This window comes from Trichosurus vulpecula, chromosome 7 (assembly GCF_011100635.1).
Source record: "Trichosurus vulpecula isolate mTriVul1 chromosome 7, mTriVul1.pri, whole genome shotgun sequence".
NCBI classification, from domain to species: Eukaryota; Metazoa; Chordata; class Mammalia; order Diprotodontia; family Phalangeridae; genus Trichosurus; species Trichosurus vulpecula.
In genome coordinates this window covers 186,141,364-186,156,921 of record NC_050579.1, presented here as the reverse complement: position 1 = coordinate 186,156,921, position 15,558 = coordinate 186,141,364, and the positions used below count along the sequence as shown (strand labels likewise).

The 15,558-nt window shown below is 35.3% G+C and overlaps 2 protein-coding genes across 3 annotated transcripts in view; one reads left to right on the top strand and one right to left on the bottom strand.

Annotated features, from left to right (window-relative positions):
- The window catches only part of SLC35A1 (solute carrier family 35 member A1), a 47,900-nt gene extending 46,223 nt beyond the window's left edge, over nt 1–1,677 (top strand). Inside the window, exon 8 of the mRNA XM_036768752.1 lies at nt 849–1,677. Within this exon, the coding sequence (XP_036624647.1) occupies nt 849–976 (128 nt within the window). The 3' untranslated portion in view covers nt 977–1,677. The remainder of the gene's footprint in view (nt 1–848) is intronic.
- A 428-nt stretch (nt 1,678–2,105) lies between these two features.
- Nucleotides 2,106–15,558, bottom strand: part of RARS2 (arginyl-tRNA synthetase 2, mitochondrial) — a 58,240-nt gene continuing 44,787 nt past the window's right edge. For both annotated transcript variants that reach the window (XM_036768750.1, XM_036768751.1), the window contains exons 12-20: nt 14,337–14,397; nt 13,308–13,384; nt 11,841–11,965; nt 11,151–11,218; nt 10,939–11,048; nt 6,176–6,271; nt 4,433–4,507; nt 3,152–3,215; nt 2,106–2,730 (exon numbers count right to left, since the gene is read on the bottom strand). In XM_036768750.1, coding sequence (XP_036624645.1) covers nt 2,644–2,730; nt 3,152–3,215; nt 4,433–4,507; nt 6,176–6,271; nt 10,939–11,048; nt 11,151–11,218; nt 11,841–11,965; nt 13,308–13,384; nt 14,337–14,397 — 763 coding nt within the window. In that variant the 3' untranslated portion in view covers nt 2,106–2,643. The remainder of the gene's footprint in view (nt 2,731–3,151; nt 3,216–4,432; nt 4,508–6,175; nt 6,272–10,938; nt 11,049–11,150; nt 11,219–11,840; nt 11,966–13,307; nt 13,385–14,336; nt 14,398–15,558) is intronic.

The window sequence follows — 15,558 nt, the reverse complement described above, 5'->3', positions numbered from 1 at the left end:
ATGGGCTAGCTCCAATCTGCTAAGTTGGTAGCTTCAGAGAGCCTTTGTTGCAAAGCCTTTGCTTATGTTCTTCTCACCAGGGGAAGTTCAAGAAAAGTAAACAGAATGTCAATCATTTTCTCTTTTAATCTCTTCTTAATGGGTGGAAGTGGCCAGGTGCTAAGGTAAAACTGGTGTTTAACAATAAGTCTCCTTCTCTGAATGTGACTATAAAAAGATTTAGCCAAAATGAACTTTGTTGGATTCTTACATTTGCTGGGCTTTTAAAATTCCGTCTTGACCACTGATGGTTTTTTCTTCCTTGGAATTCAGGTTTAAGATGGAAAAGACTGCACTGCTATAAGTCATCATTACCACACCTTACATTTATCTAGTCAAATAACTAATGGAAGTCTCCTTTGTAGTTTCTCCTGCACAAAGTGAAGATGAAATTAATGCATGGTGTGGTGCATAAATACCTGGAGAATCTTGTGACTTTGTCAGTGTAGTCATCTCCATTAATTAGACTTTGTAGAAGTTGCTGTGGCATAGAGAGGTTAAGTGACTTACCTAAAATCACATAAATATTAAGTATCAAAGCACAGCCATGTGAAGCTCCCTCTTTATTTGTGATATAGTAGAAGGGTCAAAATTTATTGTTGCTTGAAAAATTGATAGTTACTGACTGTTTCCAGTGTTATTTGGCCATTGGTGGACAAATGATTATTTTAAAGGTAGTGAGTTATTAAAACAAACTACAATTTCTTGTCTAGTTTCATAGTTGGAAACTACACAAAAGATTTTAAGAAATGTTCAATGAAAAAAGTGACTTGGGAAATCAATAATGAAATTGTTTTGTTTTGTTTCAGCACTCAACTTTGCTCTGGGTACCCTTCTTGTGTGTGTTTCAATATATCTTTATGGATTACCCAGACAAGATACAACAGTAATCCAAGGGGAAGAAACCGCTTCAAAAGAGAAACTGATTCACATATGATGTTGTTTCTAAGATTAAAACATTTATATTAAAACAAAAAACAAACAAAAAAACTACAGCCTTAAGCTAATCCTAGAAGGTAGCTTTAACAAAACAAAAAAATTGAATGTATGGCATGAGAACTTTTCTACTTAGTTAAGGAATGTGTTGCCAACATGACTAAGGGGCTCACTTTGTACAATTTTAGGAAAACAGGAATTACTGTATATAATGTACATAAAAAGCATTTTAGTGCTTTAAAAAAATGTGGGGTGTGGTTCTAGATGATGTTTTAAAGTGCCAAAGTTTTTTCTGCACTAATGGGACTCTTGGTCAAGTACTAAAGAGAAAATCCCTCTCCACCTTGCAATGCATGTAATCTTATTCCAACAGAGGCTTAGGCCTCCTGCAAATAGGATGCATAAGCAGGATGGGTCAATTCAGAAACAGACTGAACATGTTATTTCCTCTAAGACTGAATCCACTTGGTGACTCTAATTATATCTAGGTGGTGACTTAGTGCTTCTTTAGCACTGTATCTGTGCCATTAGTAATCTCAATTCCAATTTTTTTCATAAAACTTTTTATGTCACTTTTGTACTCTTTTATAAAATGATCAGCTGTTGGATTCATTAAGAGTAATTTGTGAAACCAGTGGTTTTTTTTTTAATCTCCATAATGTTCATGGGGAACTCAGCAATAAACCTAATTTATTTACCTAATCCTTATGCCTAATCTTTAGAGAGAGAGAGAGAGAGAGAGAGAGAGAGAGAGAGAGTGTGTGTGTGTGTGTGTGTGTATACATATATATAATCTCCCATTAAGATTATGTAAGAAAATACTTGCCATTATTATACACAGTATTTTTTCATCCTAGACTGGATTTGGTATTCACTATACCAGCTGTTCTCAGCATGCTTATTAAGAGTTGACTTTCTAAACGAGGCTGCCAGACATTTCACATTTTCACATTTTGTATAATCAATGTGTGCAGATACTGGATACACACAAATTTTGTTTTATATGAAAATATCAGACCAATAAGATGCTTAAGTGTCTGGGCTACCTAAATTACTATTTCTCACTTTCTCCTGTCCACCATTTATAACTGTTAAAGAGATTGTGGAAAAGCGTGAAATTGAGCCCAGACTATACACACACAATTTTGAAATTTGGTTTAGATTAGAGACTTAAGTCTAGAGATATATAGGTTCCATATATTGATAAAAAATAGTTCAAGCCCAATTTCATAAACATGTATGTATGTTTGTTAAATGTGTCTCAGTTTTCTTGCCTAGGGCCAGTGAATGAAAAAGCAATTTATTAAGTGTTTGTTATGAGCAAAGTACTATGCTATGCATTGAGTATACAAAGAGAAAAGTGTGGACAGTTCTTACACTCAAAGGGCTCCATCCTACAGGGATGAAATAATACTTATAGGAGGTTAACAGCTGAGGTAGATGGAAAGGTCCCATGGTCCTTGTGATGCAGTGGAAAAACGTAAGCACTTATTTTCCTTTGCTAAAAAAGAAAAAAATATTAAGGGAGTATAACTATAGGTAGGAATTCTTAAACACAAACTCAGACTTATAAATACGGATTTTGACACATAAAATTTTATATCAAATTCCTTTTCATTTTCCACTGTAAAACAGATCACTGGGATTCCACTGTTTTTTCTTTAGAAATTACATCCTAGATACAGGTGTGATTCCAAGAAGTTTCATTCCGTTGGCTAAGACAGAACGGACAGCTTTAAAAAGATGAAGTCTGGCCTATAAAACAAAAGTCAAAGTATCAATAGTTGTTTTACCTGTAGAGAGATTGCTGGCAATTGCACTTGCAAAAAGATTTTTGTGAAACAGCAAAGATGAATTGATTTGAGCTCTAAAAACAACAAACTTCAGGGGCTCAATTTCCAATACAAAAATTAATATAAATAGCCTTTTAAAAAATATTGCTTTTCCTGCACTTTGAGATCCCTGGAGGATGTTTCCCAACATCTGGACTAAAAATTATGTTTTCAAAAGCATAGACATTATACTGTTTAAAAATCAGAAATAAACAGGAACAATATATGGGCAGAATTATTTTAGAATAATCTGTACCATGTATTAAAGCTTTTGAGTTCCACTGTATTAACTAGGCATTATATAGAAAATAATAGAAAACCCAAATGATAAAGTAGTAACAAACCTCAGCTACTTCTGGGAGCCTGCCTTTTATAGGGAGTGTTTTGTGAGCCACAGCTGTAAGATGACTGAAACAGGAAGAGAGAAACAGTGTAGTTAAGGAGCATTTCAATGAATATTATCCTTAGAAACAACCTTATCAAGCTATAGAACACTCTTGGGCCCATTATTACTGCTGTCCCTATAAATCAAAAAAACTGAGGAAATTACGTAATTATACTTACTTTCATAAAAAAAGGATCCCACCTGTATTTTGACTACATAATTTTCATACAGGAAAAATGACCAACAGTGACTCTTCTTCCCTGCCCCACCTCCCTCCCATTCACTTTTCACAGAACAGCTTGAGAAACTGATGTAATAACCTCATTTTTTGGAAAGAGGGAACTGGTCAAGACATTAAGTGACTTAAACAAAGCTACACAGTTTTGGCAGACATAGGACTAGTTCCTGTGTTCTATCTAGTTCAATGCTCTTTCTTCCAAAGTGAAAAGTCAGAAAGTTCTTTTTTGAAGGGTAATGGTCTACTTTGTCTCTGTTTAGGTATCCCATCTCCTCCCCCCATTTAAAATATGTAGCAACTTATCTGCCTTTGCATAAATCCCTAAATGTTAGATGTTAAATTTTAACTACCAAGTGGGATTTTTTAAAAAAGTCAAAACATGAGGAAAGAAGAAATATATTCATATAACCAAGAGATGTATCAAAATAATTGCTTTTTCCTTTTCTCTTCTGTAATATTGCTTTTATTGGAAAAAATGATTATTTTTAACAATACTGCACCCAACTTTTGTTCAAAATTTGTCCAAGAGTTTGTAATAGTCTAGGTGGTTTTGACAGGGAATCTTTAGTAGAATGCCAAAGAAATACATTATATAAACTTACCCGACTGCAAAGATGAAATAAACCCCATCTCCCACCTCCATGATGTTGAGAGTATCTTCTAACATCTAAGCTAAAGGGCTTATTTACTAGAGGTCTTTGGCTGAAAGGTCCCTGGTAAAACTAGACTTTGGTTCAAGAAAACACATCTGTAATTTGAGTATCCTTGATGATCGTGGCATGTAAGGTGAAAAGTACGTTAAAGTAAAAATTTAATGGGCATGAAGGGCCTGAGATTTTCTAATAAGACCATATATCATCTAAGATTATATCAGAAAGTCACTTCTATTAGAAGCAAGATTAGTCCCACTCAACACCATGGTCTGGTCACTTGTGGTAAATTTCTCTGGGTCTCTTATTTTTGTGGGTTAAAAGGTACTCAGCAAGAATAGTGTCTTCTTACCTCAGTGTTAAAAGGTAGCTGACAATATGCCTGGGTTGAAGATCCTGAGAGGATTTGTAAAGCACCTCATCATACCTAAGAAAAAAGATGAAAAGAAAAGGTTCAAGGATGATCACTGTTATTGTTAGGGCCTATTCTAGGCCTTAGCCATGATCTTTTTGATCCATCTCATCAATGTAAGAGACCTCAACATATGAAGTACTGAACCAAAGCTCCAAATGAATATCAGCTTGTTTACTGTACCTACCACATGCTTCAGGGCTTGGGAGAGAAATTCAGGTCATGAATAACAAAAGTATAGTCTGTCCCTCCATTCTTTGTTTTGATACAACTCTGTTATGATCTAACGATCAGTTAGGCATGAGATGACCTGTGCTCTGCAGAATTTCTCAGCCTATTCCACGAAAAGGTTTTATTCTTTTGAGAAAAGGTGATGGGGCAAGTCCCAATTCTCTTCTCCCCTTCCTCTTCTCTTTTGCCCCATAGACAGACTATCGTGTTCAAATATCCCTAAGTATAGATTCAGAAACAAAGGCGACAGATAAATTTTGGTTCCCAACAATTACACTCTTCCACTGGAACTACTATGAAGTGATGTAAAATGACCAACAACTTTCAGAGACAGGATGCTGGCTGTCCAAGAATGGAGAAAGTTGAGAAGCCATTATGGAGCCACTGTACTCCCCACTCCAACATGCTACGAATCATGCTTGGATGCTGATACAAGAGATTTGTAACACCTCCTTTTCACCATCAACTGTATGGAATACCCTGCAACAATTAATCTTTTGGATACATAGTTGTGTATAGAGGCATATTTGCTTCTTCTCTTTCCTAATATAGATGCTGATTTACCAGAGGATCACTTATTTGGAAAGACTTGACACTAAATGTAAGAATTTTAATGGGTAGGAGAACTTAATCCTCTTCATTTTAAGGGAAAAACCCTATGAACCACAGAAACTACTACTAGATGTGCTAATCTAAACTAACTTGGAATCTTGAAACAATCAATTAGAAATTTAATTTATTTCAGCTGCATGGAGACTTCGCACTATGCCAAAGGGCAGGCTGTAAACTGACTTATGCACTTTGGCAAAGCTATATTTTTCCTACCTAGATAAAAGGTACTGCTCAAGCTCAGGAAATATCCTCTGCTCTACTGTCAACAAGAAAAAAAAGGGAGATTTTTTGCTCACCAATATGCTGTTAGATTCTGCATACATAAAGGCACTTGTAACGACCTGTAGCCTCAAACTTAGCATACTGTTTTTTTTTTTTTTTTCAGTTTTTACAGAAGCAAAATCATTGCCAGCCAGAAAGTCATTCCCAGGATAACTGCTCTGAGAAAGAAGCATTGTTCTTGGCCATTTACAGCATCTTCCTTTTTCTAGAATATACTTTGTTTTGTTTTTAAGTGGGAAAACTGCTTTACATATATAAGAATTTGGCTCAAGACCAAGAAGTGCCAATATGGGATAGAGAGCACAGCTAGCTGTAGCAATAACCTGTCAGAAATAACAAATCCTATTTAAGTGCAGGAATTTACACCCATGAACAATGAACCAGTGTCTCAAAAATGCATTTGAGATTTTTTAAAAAGGTAGATAACTACCTTTTCATGACAATTTTAGGTGCTGCACTCTTAGAGGCATGAGAAATGGAGATGACCTACTTAGGTTTAAGAGAACACTACTGGTAATTCTAACTAAGAGAAACACACACTTCTACACTGAAAATTACCTGAGGAGATGTTGGAGTATGGAAATAGACTGTGGATCTTGTAGGCAAGCTGCATTGATGTTTCTTAAATGACCACATTCAAATGTCTCTTCTAAACTACAATTCAAAAGACCAAAGGAAAATAATATACAGGAATTAAAGACAGCCATACAAGTTTATTTGCTAATGACAAGCATCACAGTAAGCTTAATTCAACAAATATGTATTAAGCACCTACTACATATAAGAAACTTACCTTCTAAAATGGGCAAAAACATTAAAGAATATGAAAAGGTTTGCAAGAGGCACAAAGTATAATGGCAACTACATTTACATGATGTTTTAGGATTTTTTTTCCAATTAACAAGCATTTTTTTCTATCCTTCTTTCCTCCTTTCCCAACTCCCAAGTCCACTGGCTTGGCCCAATTGATAACTCCCCCACAAACATACTAATGTTTGTTTTTCCTCATCTTTTCCAACATTTGTTATCAACCTTAATTCTATGTCATTAACTTATGTTGTTAATTCTGCCAATCTAATGGGTGGGAGGTGAAATCTCAGAGTTGCTTTAACTTTTCTTTCTCTCATTTCTGGTGATACGGAGTATTTTTTCATATGGTTATAGATTAGATTTCTTCCTGAGAAACATCCTTTAACCACTTATAAACTGGGGAATGGTTCATATAAATTTCAATGAGTTCCTTACATATTTTGAGAATTAGATCTTTATCAGAGAAACTTGCTTTAAAATTTCTCTACTCTTGGCCCTTCTGCCAGTTAGCAGTTCCTCTTCTAATCTGCAAAGAGTTCTAATTTAATGTAATAAAAATTGTCTTTCATCTTTTATGATCATATCTATCCTTGAGATTCTTGAGATTTTGTTCCTCTGGATGAATTTCATTATTTTTCTTGGCTCTATAAAGTAATTCTTTGGTAGTTTACCAGGCCATACCAGGCACTGTTTAAGTTAATTGATACAGGTAGCACTGTCACTTTTATTACACTGGTTCAACCTACCTACAAGCAATTAATTTCTCCAATTATTTAGGTATAAATTTTTGAGTGTAATGTGTTTTTGTGTAATTGTATTCACATAGTTCTGTGAGTGTGTGATGGTAGATAGACTCTCAAATATTTTATACATTCTGTAGTTATTTTAAACGGAATTTCTCTTGTTCATATTGGGTTTTGTTGGTAATACACAGAAATATGAATGATTCATGAGGGTTTTTAAAAATCTTACAACTCTCCTAAAGTTACTCTTTCAATTAATTATCTAGTTAATGCTTTAGGGTTCTCTAAGTAAACCATATCATTTGCAAAAAGCAAAATTGTTTTCTCTTTGCCTGTTCATATTTCCTCAATTTCTATTGCTATCACTAACATTGCTAGTACTGTATCAAAAAGTAGTGGGGATAATCGACATCCTTGCTTTACTCCTATTCTTAATGGAAAGCTTTTAGTTTATATTCTTATTACATATAATGCTGGTTCTTGATTTTAAGATACTACTTACCACATTAAAGAAAGGCCCACTTACTGATAGTTTTCATAGTATTGAATCAACCATTCATTCCTGGTGTTAATTTAACCTGGTTGCAGTATATAATCTTTTTTGATATGTTGCTGTAGCCTCTTTTAATCAATCTCTTCATCTTTTCTCCCTTTCTCATGCCTTCCCATCCCCTCCTGTTTCTCTACTAAGTTCAGTGTGTCTAACATCCTTTGAACAATTCAGATCAAAGTAAAATTCAAGTGATGCCTGATCTACCCACTACTTCTCTCATTTATACAGACTTCTACTTGGGCACCCCAACCATGTGAATCAATAAATATCTCATAGCCTCCTTCTCCTTCTGCTTCTTTTCCCCTCCACCAGAAAATCACTCCCAGGAACTCTGCCTCATTTATCCTTTGTGAAGCCTTTTGTCCTCTCACTCTTTGGGGGCTTAAACCTTTCAAAATGATGATTCTAGGTCTGCTCTCAAATGGGCCCTTACTGCTGCATATCAATCCTTCTATTCTTTCCTAATTCCTTATCCCACTCCCCCCAGTGGCTGTTCTAAACTTCCTTATCCCACTCCCCACAGTAGCAGTTTTAAACTTTCTTTTCTTTCCTCAAAACTCCCACACCATTCCCATAACCATTTACAGAGGTTATCAGCTCATATGTTATTGAGAAAATAGAGACCATTCATTGTGAATTTCCTTCCTATTTTATGTTACTCATTTTCTCATCTTTTGCTCCAGGATCTGATAAGGCGGCCCAACTTGTGCCTTTGATCCCATACCAATTGTTATATCCTTTGGAAGATCTATTTTTCCCTTATTGTCAATCTCTCCTTATCCATTGGATTCTTCCATACTACCCAAAAACATGCCCAGGTTTCTTCCATCCTTAAAAAAGCTTGTCCCTGCCATTGTAAGCTACCTACCCCACTCTCCCTCACCTGATTGATATACAAATCCTATCATTCTTTTTTTATCTACAGTATCTCTAGTATCTGATCCCCTCTCTTTCCTTATAGTGTAGGCCTTCGTCTCTTGCTAAGACTATTGCAATAGCCTCCAAGTTGAGATTCCTCCCTCAAGTCTTTACCCATTTTAGCCCTATTTCACACAACTGCCAAAGTGATTTTTCTCAAGCACTTCTGACTACATCACTCCTCTATTTTATTGACTCGGGAGGCACCTTCTTGCCTCTAGGATCAGACATAGTCTTCTACGTGGCCTTTAAAATCAGTCGCAATCTGGCGCCAACCTATCTTTCTAGCCCCATTATACATTATCTTATGCTTGGGAAAACTCCCTCTTTACCTTTGTGGCCCAGGATCTATCACTTACTCCAAAACAACTGGAGCACCACATCTTGAGTGTACAAAGTCTTTCCAACTACTAGTGCCTTCTTTAACTACTTTATATTTATCCTATACAGACTTATTTTTCCTCTATATTCTTATACATATGTATATGTATAAGATAAAATGTAAGCAGCTCCTTGAAAACAGAGACTACTTTACTTCTGTCTTTGTATCCCCAGTATCTAGCAGAGTCCCTGGCACATAGCAGGCACTTTCCAAGTGTCAGATGACTGATCAGGCTACTGTTCTCTCTTCTTTTTCACAACCAAACTCCATGAAAAAGCTATCTTTACTCAACTCTATTTCCTCTCCTATTTACGTCTCAGCTTCTTTCAGTCTAGTGTCTGAGTTCACCACTTAATTGAAACTGCTCTCTCCAAGATTACCCATGATTTTTAACTGATAAATTCTGATCTTACCATAGTCCTTTCCTGTAGTAGCTGACACTGTTTACCACCCTCTTATGAATACTCTCTTCTCCTGGGTTTCGATGTCACCACTCCCTTCAAATTATTGCTCCTGACTTTTTACTGGATCATCCATGTCTTGTCTTTATAACCACAAATAACCCCTAGGAGTATTGTAGGTTCTCTTCTTTTCATTTTCTCTATATCAGGAGTTCTTAAAACTTTTTTTTGTACCAGGGGTCTGGTCATATTTATGGACTTTCCAGCCAAAGTACGTGTATACTACAAAGTACAAAAATTGCTAACTTCACGCTCCATCTCTTGGCCCCTGAAATATTTGTATAGGCTGTTCTCCATTCCTAGAATGTGCCCTCTTCTGAAGACAGCTCTTAGAATCCCTAACTTCCTCTAGGTTCAGCTCGTGTGCTTCTTAAGGGGATGGTGTTCCTGATCCCTTTACTTTTTAGTGTTCATTCCTGTTTCAAATTACACTGTGTGTGTGTGTGTGTGTGTGTACATATATGTGTGTGTGTATTTATATACTGTATTCCTCAATATAATACAGCTCCTTGGGGATAGAGACTATTTTTCATTTTGACTTTGTGTCCTCAGTGCCTGTCATAGCATCTTACACATGTCAGGTGATAATAGTTGTTTGCTGGATTGGAATGCAAGGTTTAGTAAATGACAAGAAAAGAAGTGAGAACAGTTTTGAAATCAGGGAAGTGAAGTTAGAATAACACTGCTGTATTTTTTTTTCCTTGAAGAACTCTCAAATCCATTACTTGTTTATGGGGGCAGGTTAGGGAGCTTGTCATCAAGGATCCCCTCAAACAGCTCAGGCATTCTGACTCAATGAGAGCACTCCAGTCTCTGATGGATGGAGTTGTTTGACCTAGAAAACTCTTTGGAATTCTGTTAAGTTCTGTTTCAGGGTCTTTTACAAATAATTTTCATTCTGTTTTTTACCCCTTTTAGTCTAAGACCTAGACATGCTTCTGACTAAGAAATATGATAAACTAAAGGTAAATAAATTACCACGTGTTTAGGAGACAAATAACATTTGCTTTACTGCTTTAGCTTTGAAATTGGGAATTTTATTCTTTGACTTTCCTTACATTCTTTCATTTTAGCCTTACCACTTCCATTCCTTTTCCCTCACTCCCTTACTGATCACTAGTGCTATTTAAAGAATGGCTATTTGAGGGCAAGTAAGCAACTCAACATTTTTTATATTTTTCAATGTATAGGAGAAGCCTGAAATAACATTAATTTGGAGATACAATGGACTAAATCATGTACTCCAAAACATAACAACCACATTAAATAAAAGTCAGTTATCCTACAAATTATAGCTATTGGTCCAGGCCCAAATATGGTGAGGGGAAGTTTAGAAACACAAAATGAGAGGAACCTGGTCTTACAAGGGTACAATAGCAGGTCACTATAATTGGGGGAAAGGAAGCAAGAGGAGGATAGAGAAGAAGGACACTTTCCCAGGAGCCTCAGCTTACCTAGACAGCCTGGCATGTGTGTACTGCAGGAAAACACCTGTATCACCTCGACTCTGAAAAATTCGGTCCCAATTAAACTTATAATCGGACAACAGGTAACCTTTGAAGTCCTGAAGGGATAAAGAAGAACTCTGCAGCTTTGTTTCCAGCAACAAAAGAAACGTTTTCACAAGTGTCAATCTTTGAGAAGGGGACGCACAATTTCAACTGACCTGAATAATGAGTGCTGCAAGTCCAACTCTCTCTGCAATTTCACGTGGATTTTCCAGTTCTTTAGTTGCTGTAAAATATTGACAGACAAAAGCTAGTGGATTAAATGTACATGATACTGTGGCAGACAATTTAAGTAGAGAATATAATCTGCTAAAATGTATGTGACAAATAGGAAACTAGCAAGAGTAAATAGGTCCACAACGAGTAATTTGTTTACTTTCTTATATTAGACCAATTTGACTCTACTCAATAAATCATATTTCATTTGCTAGGAACTGGAATCAGTATTCAATGGTAAGTAAAATATTACTATTTTTATTTCCTCAAACTACTTTTTTTTTTGTTACACTCTGTAGGATAACAAAGCAGTCACTCATTTTTCCAAGAGAAAAGATAAAATTAAGAAATAAGGTATTATGATGGGCAAAACTGTATACCATAGAATCTTCACAAAGCTCATGTGGAAATTAAGGCAGACTGAAGCTGCCTCTACACGTGTGATGGAGTCACTTCAGAGTTCATGTTACTGATATGAACTTCCCTTGAGCTTATCTGGAAGACTTCTGGTATACTGAACTGATGGAAGCTACTCTGATACTTAGTGAATTATGCTAAATAATACACTTTCATGTAGCATTTGCAACAGATCAGTTTTGAGTATAAAACCATTTAAAAAGATATAAACTCACTCTTGGAAAAAGCCATGTTTTCTAGCATCCTTGAACGAATTTCATTTATAACATCCTCCAGAAAAGTAACATCTCCTCTTCGAGTCTTCATTCCTTGCACGAGTCCAAAGGGAACATGCTGACACCTGAAGAGGGAGAGAGGAGTTGAAGTTTCATATCTTTTACTCAGTACAGACAACTGAGTTAATTTGGCTAAGGAATTTAAAGGAAGAATGAAATACTCTCCTTAACATGCAGAGATCAAGGTTTTCGATAACCCTATTTCAGAAAATAGCAGAAGAATTTGAATAAATTGAACTGAATAAAAAAAAACCCAGCTCACTTAAAATACGTCATCATCAAATTACTGAAGTAATGCATAACTAATATGAAGAACTCCATTTACATGGGTAAAAAGGGATGAGAACTTTAAAAATCAAGCAACTGAGAGCAGTGAAAAGTAAAATTCACGTAAAATAATAACGTGGCCAAAGCATAAGAACAAATAGTTCTCAAAACATCTGTCAACTATTAAGTTATATGAAAGATTGTGCCAAAGCACTAATAAAAGAATTGCAAATCAAAATAGCCCTTAGATTTCCTTAACCCAGAAAAGTAGAAAGATGACAAAAGATGGGAATAATCAATGTTGCAGGGATTATGGGAAGACAGGCATAACTGTGAGTTGGTCTAACCACCCTGGAAAGTTATCTGGAATTATACTAAAAGCCTAAAACTTTTATATTTTTTAGCCTAGAAAGGATACTCTTAGGCATTTATCTCTAAGGAGGTAAGTGATAAAAAGAAAGGTACCATATACACCAAAATATTTATAGGAGCAATTTTAGTAATAGCAAAGAACAAAGTAGATGTCCATTGATCAGGGAATGTTTAAACAAACTGGTACATGAATAATCTATTACTGCACTGTTAGAAAGAAGGAACTATGATGAACACAGAGAAATGTGGGAAGTTATATGAACTGATGCAAAGTTTCTGAGGCAATATGCAAAAAATGATAAAAGCAATGAAAATGGAAAGAACAGCAAAAGACTGAAACTGAATGCTATGAAATTATAATAACCATCTTGGCCCTAAAGAAAATAAAGGAAGAAAAGGAACCTCCACTCATCCTCTATTCATTGTAAAGGTACGGGAGTAGGCTGAGGTAGAACATTACAAATACTAGTGTATTTGATTAGTTTTGCTGAATTGTTTATTCCCCCTCTTTGTAAAAGAGGTGGTTCATTCTGTGTAATGGGAAATGCAGGTGATATAAAAACAAAAGATGTTAATAAAAATAATACTTTGAAGTTATAAATATAGCCACAATATAAAAAAGGATATACACAAAATCTAAATTACTCAATCTCTCCATATAGAAAGCTCTTAACCTAAAAAGTAAAGTTTGACTTCAGATCTTTAATAATTTATCAAAGAATAGTTATTGTTAAAAGCTTAGAAATATGTCACTCATACAGACATTACCTTTCTGCCCATTCATATCCCATGAGCCTCAGAATTTGAAATACTTGCTGAAAATGATTTTGTTGGCCTTTATCTGTCTTGGAAGGAAAATAAACTTAGAAAAGGGGGCAATTCAAGTTTAATCTAAAACAGAAAAAAAAACCCTAAGCAAATTAACATATCCGGCTAAACAGTAACAGTGACAAAAATTAGTGTATTGGTTAATAAGTAGATAATTGTGTACACACACATCCAGTGTATCCATGTAGGTTACAAAGTATGATGGAGAAACAAGACAAAAACCATGGCACTCATAGTAAACATTTAAGATTTATATTCTTAAGAGGAAGACTACAACAAAGAATTTCTGAAGTTTTAGTGTTAAAGGCAGACTCTTTTGGGAAAGGCAATAGAAGAGAAACTGTAGGAGATGAAGGAACCTTCAGAATGGCCAAAAAATAAGAATGAGGACTAACTGGGCTGAAATTATATAAAGGATTTATTCATTCAGGTGAAACTGTTATAGTACAGTTCCCAACAGAGCAGGAGTTCTTAACCATTTTTGTGTCATGGACGCTCTTTTTAGCAGTCTAGTTAAATCTAAGAACGCCCTTTTAGAAAAAATGATTAAATGCACAATATTTTTCAGAGGACAGTAATTATATTGAAATATGGTTAACCTATTTTTAAAAAGTTAATGGACTTATTCTCTCTCCAAGGGGAGGGGGAATGTGTACCCCTGATTAAGAATACCTGCTCTAGAGTAAAACTATATGATATAATGGCAAAGATGATATATTTGCAATGTTTTTTTCCAAGTGCAGTAAAATTTCATTTTAATGAAGCAAAAGGGATAGCTTTTTTAAAGCTTTCTTTAAAAATTGCTGTCCAAATATGCTTGGTATCACATTGTTCCTGTAGCAATCTAATACACTAGGCAGAAATTAATCTCTTTTATTGCTTGTCAGAACAGCTCCAAAGGCCCACTTGCATAATTGATGTTTATGAGGAAGGAATTCCAGGCATCTCCTCTTTATTTTATTTACTTACCACATATATCATGGAATCAAAATTATATTTGTTCATTCGATCAATAGCAGCTGCAAGATCTCTGAAAAATGAATTCATAAATTAGATCTTTGTACTTCTAACGATATTCTTCAGATCTTAAAAAAAAAAAAAGTTAAATGCTTTAGGGCAGTGGTAGGGAACCTGCGGCCTTGAGGTCACATGTGGCCTTCTAGGTCCTTGGGTACTGCCTTTTGACTGAGTCCAAGTTTTACAAAACAAATCCTTTTATTAAGGGGATTAGTTCTATGAAGTATGGATTCAGTCATGTGGCCACAGTTCCCCACTGTGAAGCAACTTTATAAGAATGCCACGTGTACTACCACATGCAAATCTGGGGGCCCTCAAACTTACTATGTAAGTGACTATTTAAGAAAGAATATGAAACTAGCTCAATGTCCATGGGGATTTTTACATCATCTACTTATGATTTCTCTTTTTTTTCCTCGAGGGAAAATTAAGGGAAAAAAGTAAGTAAAAAAAGCTGAATGCCATTCCTTGACTGCTGTTTTGCCAGCATTAACAGTGACTTTTAACCTTAAACATTCTTAACTGAATTATGATTGAATATTAATTTCTTTGGCAAAGACCTCATTTAGGTATAAAGCACAGAGTTGATGTTCATAATGGATATAGCTCCAGAAACAGGAAGGCTTATTACAGCTGTAGTCGGATTAATTTTATTGGTGTTCTATTTTCTTCTCTTTCCTATTTGTACTATCCCAGAACTAAGTGAGCTCAATAAACTCTCACCTCGTTAACTTTTAATGGATGACTGTCATGAAGTTTTATTCTAATGGGTGATGGCAAAGAATGATAATAAAGGGAAAAAATGATGGTGAAATCTACCTTAGCCATTACTTATATCACTACAATAAGAAAGGGTCCTCAAATAACGTATTATGTATGTTGAATGTATTACTCGTTCAATAAGCATTTATTAAGAATCTACTAGGTGCCAGATGCTGAAAATTCTAGAACAGAGGAGTGGCATGGTCAGACCTGTGTTGAAGGAATAGTGATTTTTTTTTTAGCTGTGTTTGGATTGGAAAGGGAACAGCTTCAAAGAAGGGAGATGAATCAGAAGGTTATTACAATAACAGGTAAAATAATGAAATAAAACTTTAGTGAGAAGAGAGGAGAGATGAGAAAGCTGTGGACATAGAACTGAACTGATGATATATGAAGAGTGAGAAACAGAGAA